The sequence below is a fragment of the Trachinotus anak genome, unplaced genomic scaffold, assembly GCF_046630095.1.
Source record: "Trachinotus anak isolate AG129_WGS33_773 ecotype Australia unplaced genomic scaffold, CSIRO_AGI_Tana_v1 ptg000028l, whole genome shotgun sequence".
Lineage (NCBI taxonomy): Eukaryota > Metazoa > Chordata > Actinopteri > Carangiformes > Carangidae > Trachinotus > Trachinotus anak.
In genome coordinates, this window is record NW_027273879.1 from 13,479,962 (window position 1) to 13,489,603 (window position 9,642).

The 9,642-nt window shown below is 40.0% G+C and overlaps 1 protein-coding gene across 1 annotated transcript in view; it reads left to right on the forward strand.

The window, feature by feature from the left end:
- The window catches only part of mmp17a (matrix metallopeptidase 17a), a 79,312-nt gene extending 74,018 nt beyond the window's left edge, over nucleotides 1-5,294 (forward strand). Inside the window, exon 10 of the mRNA XM_071466316.1 lies at nucleotides 2,995-5,294. Coding sequence (XP_071322417.1) covers nucleotides 2,995-3,320 — 326 coding nt within the window. The 3' untranslated portion in view covers nucleotides 3,321-5,294. The remainder of the gene's footprint in view (nucleotides 1-2,994) is intronic.
- The last annotated feature ends 4,348 nt before the right edge of the window (nucleotides 5,295-9,642 follow it).

Genomic DNA, 9,642 nt, shown 5'->3' on the forward strand with positions numbered 1-9,642 from the left:
GTGGAGGTGAGGTAATGTGATCATTAGGGGGGCATGTCACGCCTGAATCTGCCATGTCAGTAATCTTTATGACAGACTACGTGGATCTGAGCCTGTAAAATATTCTGCTCTTTTACCTTCTATAAAATGTCTAGCACCTTCTATAAAACTTACACTCGTGTGTGTGTGTGTGCGTGTGTGTGTGTGTGTGTGAGAGAGAGCGAGAGCTCACAGCTAGCCTTGTGTAATTATGTGTGGCATTAGCATGACGTTACCCATTATGAGCAGTCATTATTAGTGTGTCCTAGAAAATAAATTGCAATAAGAAAAATCATCACATTTTACTACTTAGAACTGTATGAACACAAGAGGTTGACTGTTTTGTTAAGATAGTGTAAATAGTGTAGAAGATTTTCGAAGTGTGAGCCAGATGTGTCTTGTCTCTTTGTCCTTTTTGCATTCTGATTGCATACATACAATGAACGTTTTTTTAGTCTGCAGCTTTTTTGTTTTGATGGTTCTTTCACAATTTTAACTCCATAATTTAATGAATAAGCTCGCTGAGATTTTGCCTCAATAGACTAAATAGGCTGAGACCGAGAGGCTGTTTCATAACTTGATGTAATTACTGTGCAGCATAGGAGGATGTGTAGGACAATAGTATAAGACTTAATTAGTCACAAAATATGAAATAAATCAAGAAGGCAGCTATAATCCTGATGTCTGAAAGTTTCCAATGATACTACAAGTAATGAAGGACACTTTCACAGCAAGGACATATTTTTTCAATGCTTTGAACAAGAAAGAAAAAATCCCTTCAGCCTCATCTTATTGTGTCAAATTGATTTGTGGGCAGTGCCTTTGTCAAACAGGCCAAAAGGTTTATGTTTACTCCTTACTTTGCTGTACAATTTTCACATAAACACACTGGATGTGACTTCTGCCGCTGCGGGTCTTTCAATCAAAGCAGTAACAAACAGCTGCGTTTGGTGATGAAGTAGCGTGGGAATATGGGGGTTGTTGTCTTGAGCACCATTGCCATCACTGCTTTTAGCTTCTTCTGGTTAGAATTCCTCCAGTGTCAGTTGTTGAGGAGGTTTTTACAGGGAGAAGAATTATCCGCAGAGGTCTCCTCCTCTCCAAAATAAACAGACCAGGCGATTAAAACCAGAACCAACACTGAGAAAAGCAGTTTTACATTAAAAATCTGTGTTTCTCCCTTGCTGTTCGGTAGACAGAAGACATATCGTTTATGTGACTTGTTTCTCGGACAACTAATGCACAAAGGAAATCAGACGCCATTGACAGACAACTACATAAAACAGACCATTACCCTGATTAAAATTATGGATTTCTCTTGGTTTGAAAATTGCTAGAGACATTTGGGCTAATATGAATACACAACACAACAAAATGTATAACATAGGTCAAGTAGTTTTAATGTGTAAAATATCTAAACCCATTTTCGTATATCTCACAGAGAGTCAACATATCCATAACTCTGGTACTTAAGGGTAAAATCAGCTGTCATGCATGTTGTTATGGTAATCCAAGCAACATGTGCACATTAAAATTAGGATGTTTCCCATTCTAGGTCGATGATGTGGGTTGACTTGAGTAGAAGTTATTTTGTTGTTACACTTTGTCCAGTTTTGCATGTGTTATTTACTGGTGATGATGCTGTTATAATCATAGTTACAGACTGATTAGCTGTGTTGATTAGTCGTGCAAATAGAAAATGTCAGTTTTTGGCCTGGGGCTGAAAGGGTTACAAAGAGATATGATATAAATCTTAATTGTAAGACATTAATCTGTCTAATTAGTACATTACCTCTCGAGAAGTGAAGTATTGTGACTGAACGATTATAGAAATATAGTCATATATTGTGATAATTTTGTCTGAGAAAATGACACTTTAAAATTATAATATCAGCATGTTCCTGCCATTTCCTTTGACTAGATAAGAGCCTCTGATCTGGAGTTGGCCCCCGGCGCTGGAGAAAGGTTGCCTGCTGTTCCTAAGCAATTATGATAGGTCAAATGCTGAGGACATGCTTCCCATTGGGATTAATAATGTTTACTTTAGCTTGCATTGTTTTAGCTGCCTTTACCAAGCAAATCCCCTCTAAGGAATGCTCCCACCAGTTCGCCAGATTAAGCTTTGATAAAACACTTGTAGATGTTGAAAACTGGCACAAAAACAACTAATTAGCAGGAAGTGCTCAGCCCTGATTTCAGGCCACTCTCAGTGAGAGCAAACAACATCACCTCTCTCCCCTGCGGCAACTCCCAGCTGAATGTGCGGAGGCTCTTTTCCCTGTTGGGTGTTTAGAGGTCTGTGTTGTGTCTGAGCTTTCGCCAGCTTCACAGGTCCTGCTCCAAGCTCTTTGATGTGTGTGTACGTGTGAGTGGGAACAAGACAAATGCAAAAGAGGGGACAGTCCAAACAAAATCCCCATTTCTATGGAAAGACACGTACAAATGCATGCATGTACTGTATATAAACAAGAACCCACATAGTCACATATATGCACACCTCTGGACCAGGGAGCTGGAGCCACATCAAAGCCTTTATCTGCTTTCAGGCTGCTTCCTCAAGCCGAGGATGAACAGTGAAATAGAGAGAGAGAGGAGTGAGGAAGATGTGGTGACAACTCGTGCTGAACAGTGAGTCAGAAGAGTGTTAAAGAGAGACAGAAGCCACAGAGAAATCACAGGTTTCAGAGAGGGATAAGAAAAGTGATGAGGCAAAATAAATGGCATGATAAGAACAATGCCGGAGGGAGAGCAAAAATAAGTTAAAGGAAGGAGCAAAAGAGCACCCATAATGTTAGTTATACATTTGTCCTTCTCAATAAGCCTGCTCATGTAATCATTGTTGTGCTTTTGCCTGCCTTAAGGGCAAAGGTTTTCCGAGGTTTAGTTTTATATTAAATTGTTTTCTGATCCATGTTGTTCTGTCTCTATCTAATGCTCACATGAATAACAACCCTCTCTCTTCCCTCCCTTATGAAGGCTCGTCCTATTTCTTCAAGGGGAAGGAGTACTGGCGAGTGCCCGGCAGTGACATGGAAGTGGAGCCAGGATACCCCCGCCTCATCGCTAAGGACTGGCTGCTGTGCACCGAGATGCAGTCGGACTCCCCAGACACAGAGCCCAAAAGCACGGAGACGAGAGTCAACGTGCACCATCACCCAGACCACGCAGAGAATGGATACGAGGTGTGCTCCTGCACCTCTGACACCGCCTCGCCTTTGGGCGCCCGCCCCTCCCCATCTCCCATCTGGCTGCTGCCACCACTCTGGACGCTCTCGCTGGCCCTCCGCTCCGAACTGCTATGATGCCAAAGCATGGGACAAAGTTCTCAAGCTGGTTGTGAGAGAGAGAGACTCACTAGTGGAGGGCCAGTGGACACTAAATACAAACTTAAAAATTTTGTTCATATAAATATCAATTGGTATGTTTTGGCTATTATTTTGCTGTTATTTATTTCACATGCGATTTGGTGGTCATCTAAAGCGCCTTGCAGTATGGGTAGTGCATACAGTTATCATGTTATCATACTAGGGTATCCCTAGTAGCTGTCACTCCATTGACAATAACATTGCTAGTACCGTACTTTACAAATGAGTTACACAGAATCACATGTTCGATTCTTTAGCATCTTGAATGATAAAACTGTCTCAGAGGGGCAAGAGAGGGACTGATCAAAAATATGTTCACATCAGATACAACAGTATTCTGCACAGCACTGATGATAATTACTTTCTTTCAAGTTTACAGAAATAATGAATTGCATTGTTGGATGTAAGCAGATGATAAACAGGTATATTTTTACCTTAAAGGAATAGTTCCACATTTTGGGAAATAATCTTGCTCAGAGTCAGATGAGAAAATTGATACAACTCTCCTGTAGGTTCACTAAATACGAAGCGACAGCCAGGACCTGGTAAGCTTAGCTTACCTTAGTTTAGCTTATCTTAGCTTAGCATAGTTTAGCATAAAGACTGAAAACAAGGGGAAACAGTTATAGTCTGGCTCTGTTTGAAAGCACAGGAACTCATTCAACCCACCAAAACCTCCAAAGCTAATAAATATGTTTTATGTAGTTTAATTAGTCCCTACAACAACAACAGCTGCAAAATTACATGTGGTGGTTTTACAGGCAGTTAAGTGCTGGTAAGCAGACAGAGCCAGGCCAACTGTTTCTCCCTGTTTCTTGGCTTTATGTTAAGTCAAGATAACCCCCCATGTTTCATATAACTTCCAGCAAGAACGTAAATGTGAAACTATTCCCCGAAATGTGAAACTATTGCTTTAAATAGCGCCTGGCAAGCAGAGGTTTCTGCCAAGCTGCTTACTGCATCCCAGCATTTTCCACCAATAAGACTGGTAGGTTTCAGTTAAGGTTACACCTATGGTTGAGGTTTGGTTCCACCATTCCTATTGGAGGAGACATGACTCTAACTCAGTCTGACAGGTAGAGCAGCCTGAGAGACTTAAACCAGGGCAAAGAATGACATTTGGAAATACAGATACTACAGTTAGACAGGTGACTGACACCAGGGCATGTATCAAGGCAGACAGGTGAAAAGTGCCCAGGGATTTAGTGTAGATAGATAGTTAGGCTTACAGATGAACGGCCCCATGGGATGTTGACAGGATGACACATGAATGGCATGCTGGGATGTCGACAGGTAGATGAATGGCATCCAGGTGCTCAAACAGGTAGACAGGTGAATACCATTAAGTACAGCTACATGGAGGAAAAGGCCACACTGGGACGTGGGAAGTGAGACAAATGAATGATTTTCTGTTAGACAGAAAGTTAACATCTCAGACTTTCTTAATGTCGCTTTCTTAACATCATTATCCTCGCTTAAATCCCTTACCCGTCCTCCCCACGCTTTCTGAGGAACGGCTTCTCATGTATCTCCATGACTTCATCACTTTCACCCCTGGTACAGAAGCATTCCCTGCCTTTATCAGAGGCAGTATTGGTTTTGTTGTATTTTTTTGTATTAAATATGGATAGATTGTGATTCCATATTGCTTTGATCAGATTATAGTTCACTGAGCCTTTTCTTCATCAATCCAAGCTCCTACTGGTGACGTCCTTTGCAGACCTCACAAGATAGCAACCGGATTTATTCTTGCTGATATATTTACCTACAGTTTAAGTATAGACACAGATATATTTGAGTCGAGATGTTCCGTGGTTCCCACAAAACCAAGTGGACTGTGTATATTTCAAGCTGTGTTTTCTAATGTAAAATATTTTTGTAAAAAAAAATTAAAGAATCTGAATGACTTTATCGGCCAAGTGTGGTCACATGAATTTGTATCAGGACAGATTATTCAGAGTCTTGCAGCTGTGATCGCCAAGTGTGTTAAAAATATGTCATTGAAACGAAGCCCGGGCTTGAAGACAGATGAAGGTAACATGACAGCTTGCAGACACCAACTGGGAGATGTTCTCCACCTCTCTGATGTTCTTAAGCATGTTTTCTCTGCATGTCGATCAAACCACACGCTCACACTTTTGAGTGGCTTTGTGGACAGATTTGCACGAATATTCAGCAGGTCACACACTGCTTGGTTGGAGATCAGAGTGAACTGGAGGTGGCAACTAAGGCAAGTGCTTGGGAACATTGAAAAGAAAGCCACTATAAGTCAAGGCTTCACTCTCACTTCAAAATTACATCATTTAAATTAACTAAGAGGTTAAAGACGACCTCCACTTAATTATGCGTGACCAAACTTCACTCTGAGATAATATAAGTTTCAAAGGCATCAACCACTCTTCCTGCTGTAATGAGCCTCTTGCTTGATTGTTTATTATTCTATTTACAAGTGCATTTTCTATTCTGCAAGTTCATTCTATTCTGAGATTACATGCACAAGCACAACTTCCATTGTGTTTTGTTGTAATAGGCTGTACTTCTGTTATGATTTTCAATACACTTTATTTTTTTAAATTCCACATTAGTTTTAAATGAATTCATTGTTATTCCCCCTGCATCTCCCTGTTGTCACAGGGGTGTGACACCACTAAGAGCAGCAATTTTTCTTCCCTCCTCTTGACACACTTGAGTGGTGTTAATTAACTGGTGTGACTCGGCGGCCACCAGGAGAGCACCTGCTCCCGAGGGCGAATGCAGCAAGACGGGTCACTTTTCAGCACTGATCCTACTTCAGCTGCTGCTTTAAACAAACCAATTTCATATAATTAAAATTTTAATAGTGGGTATACACCAAAGTTATTTGATGAGGAATGCGTTGTGTAAATTATTTTTTTTTATTTTTTGAGATCACTGCTTTTTCGAAAAAAATCCTTTAATTTTTTTCTCATTAGTACCAATCAATATTAATTAATACATCACAACCTGATGTGGCTTTGCTGCTGTCTCACAACTGTCTGAAATATTTCTAGCCAGCCAGGTTTGCATTAAAATGAGGACTTCTGTGTCTCTACATTTGGGCTGCTATGGCTGACATCCTTAGAGAAGTATGTTTCAACAGTTTCCATCTAACATGTGAGGCCCCTTGGCTGACAGATGTCAAACTCACAAACGTTGAACCCCACAGTAAGATGATAAGAACTGCCCTTTGGAGTCTTCTGTTAAACAGTTTATGTATGTAATTGTGTGTGTCCATGCACCAAAGTACACTGTTCCCAAAATCACCGCACTGTGGAATAGTGATGCTGTCAAGAGCCCAGTTCCTTGTTCCTTGTTGATACATGAGGGGAGGGTCAGCAGAAGGAGCTGTTTCAGGCTTTCATGGTGGGAGAACTGGAAGACTTCTCAGACAGGTCTCTGGCAGCTCTCCACCGTCACATTCCACAAAAGGTCATATTTAATTCAACTCTTGCCCACACAAGACAGGGGATATGGCAGGAAGGAAGGGTGCGCCAGTTCGTTTCAACGCAGCCAAAAGTTTGAGCAGAAGCTTTGCCTCCAAGTCCTGACGTCCAGTTCGACAAAGTGACAGTGCAGGACATGAGAGACTTCACCGTGATGGAACATGTGGACTAGTGCAGCAAAAATAGACGCAGGGTACAAGCAATGTACGAAGCTGAAATGTCATGAGGGAACTCAAAGCACAAATAAAAAGAAATGCCTCAAATCTGCAAGTAACCCTGTCAGAATATACAGGATATTATAAAGTTTTGTTTTTGGCCTACACCTAATGTCAGTAATGTTATTATTATTCTGCCACTGTCACACTGAACAGGAGAGTATGCAAAATGAACTACAGAGTTTAAAAAAAAAAAAAAAAAAAAAAAAAAAAGAAAAATACAGGGGCAGTGGATGAGAGTCCTGATCTCTCTGGACCGTCAGTCTGGTCTTTTTCAGGTGAACAAACTGACACATTTTATCAGGTGATGACCTGAAATGAAATGCCCCGAAGGCCCTTAATCCAGTCCAGATAAAACAGCAGCACACAAATTTCTAAAGCTCACTCGTTTATTATCCAACAGGAAACAAGTTGAACGTGACTCATTAATGCACTCAAAGCAAATAAGGTGTACTGCTTTGCATGTAAATAATTTAGAGGTGTGTAAGCATGTGCAAACCAGTTGCTATTTTTGAGATAATAAAAAAAATTATCTGGCAGCAATTTTATAGGTTATATCTCCAGCTCTCTATCAAGCAGCTTTGTAGACTGTTATTAGAAAACTGAGAAAGATTGGCCCTTAAAGTGAATTTCATATAGTGTTAGTGGTCAGTGTGTTGTACAGGTGGTCTTAAAGAGGTCTTAAGAGTTCATTTCAGTGCAAGATGTAGTGAGATTTTTAGATCTCCATCTTCATGAAAAAACTGAATATATATATATATATATATATATATATATATATATATATATATACAGTATGTGACCTGATGTTAGGCTGAAGAGATGAGCAGGGCACAATGCCACATCATGTGGCGAAGTGAAGTCTGACCTTGGAAGAGATGGCTGCCCTCAGCCCACAGCCAAGGCTGTTAAATTCTCTCATAATAAAAATGGTTTATAATGTACAAGGTATGTAGCTCAAAATGGTTTATAATGGGGAGTAACAAGAAAATATAAAACATATAAATGTATTTTTTTAAAGAAGAGCACGTGTATAGTACATTTAAAAAATAGATGGTAAATGTCAAAGTAGAAAGTTTGATAGATGGCTTAATAATTAAGACTGTTATGTGAAAAGACAAGATGAAGAGATAGTCCACACTAACATGCAGACAAACACATATTCACACACTTGTTTCTCTCAGTTTTTATATAGAATTATATTCTATATGTTACTAACAGACGTTAACACTAAATAGTTAACCTTACTTTGTAGGTTCTAGATTTTGTCCCCAGATAGGGGGGGATGTCTATGTCATTGTGTGAACAGGTACATCAAAATGAGAATATATCCATATACTGTAAAGATAAATACATTTAAGACACATTACAACACAAAACATTATAACATTATAACACATGACATAACATCAGTAACAAAAGTCATGTGCTTTTTCACAGGCATAATTGCCCTTGAGTTATCATTAGTGTGGTTGACCAGTGTTGAAATTCATTACACAGAGAGTGTGTCCTGATAAAAGAGGTCATTTTGCATTGACGTGATTAGTTGAGGTACCACTCTGTATGTGTGTGTGAGAGAGAGAGAGAGTGTGTGTGTGTGTTACAAATTCCATTTAAATTGTATTTTAACAGACGACTTACATTTAGTCTGTATGCAGTTTGCACGTATGTTAGGACACACTCGGAGTCTCTTCTCCAACCAGAGTGAACACCTGAAGGACCTTGCACTAACTATCACCAGCAGAGACTTAATGTGGGCCAGGAGGAACCAATCAATCATTCTGTGGGAACCACAGAGCAGCTAAAATATTCAAAACCAGAGCAAACCCCTGCAGAGTGGACACCTGCGACAGTGGCTGGTGGGCCGCTTACAGCAAAATACACCAACTGTCCTGTATACTCAAACTTTCTGACACTCACTCCACTGAATAGCAGAAGAATAAACCTTGAATTAATATTTGTTATAGACATGAACACATGCACAGCAGCTGTATGGTGCATCATTATGCAGACCTGCACAGCACTGTGAATGTAGCCTGATTCTAGGCTCAAGAAAACTACCATGACTAAATCTTGATGGCATGAAGCAGTATTGTTGGACAATACTGCACCAGTATTATACAATAACTGGCGGTCATTGGACTCATTATCTGTCAAATTGCAGCAACAGTAGCCCATTGATATCAAATTGCCAGTGAGACTGAGAGTGGGCAGAGAGTGGGATGTTTCGAGGAAATTGTACTGGTCGTTCCACTGTGTATCAGAAAATGTAATTCCCTTAAAAATGTCTTCCATTACAAAACTGACATTTGACAGAGTGGTAACAATGTTTCTTCAATGCAACTTCTCAAAAGATGATTTAATAACTTCAGACAATGTTTCCACATATTCCATTGTCATTGCTATGACACTTCCTGAGTGAATGTTGCCATGTTATTTCATTTTTAAGGAAAACTAATATCCAGTGAGTGAGATAACACGAATGGCAATATGGTAAAATGACTTAAGATGATTAGTTTTCCTTGATGTTTTCATGAGTGTCTGAAAACAGTGACCCATAGACCTGGTCTCTTGTGCAGTCCT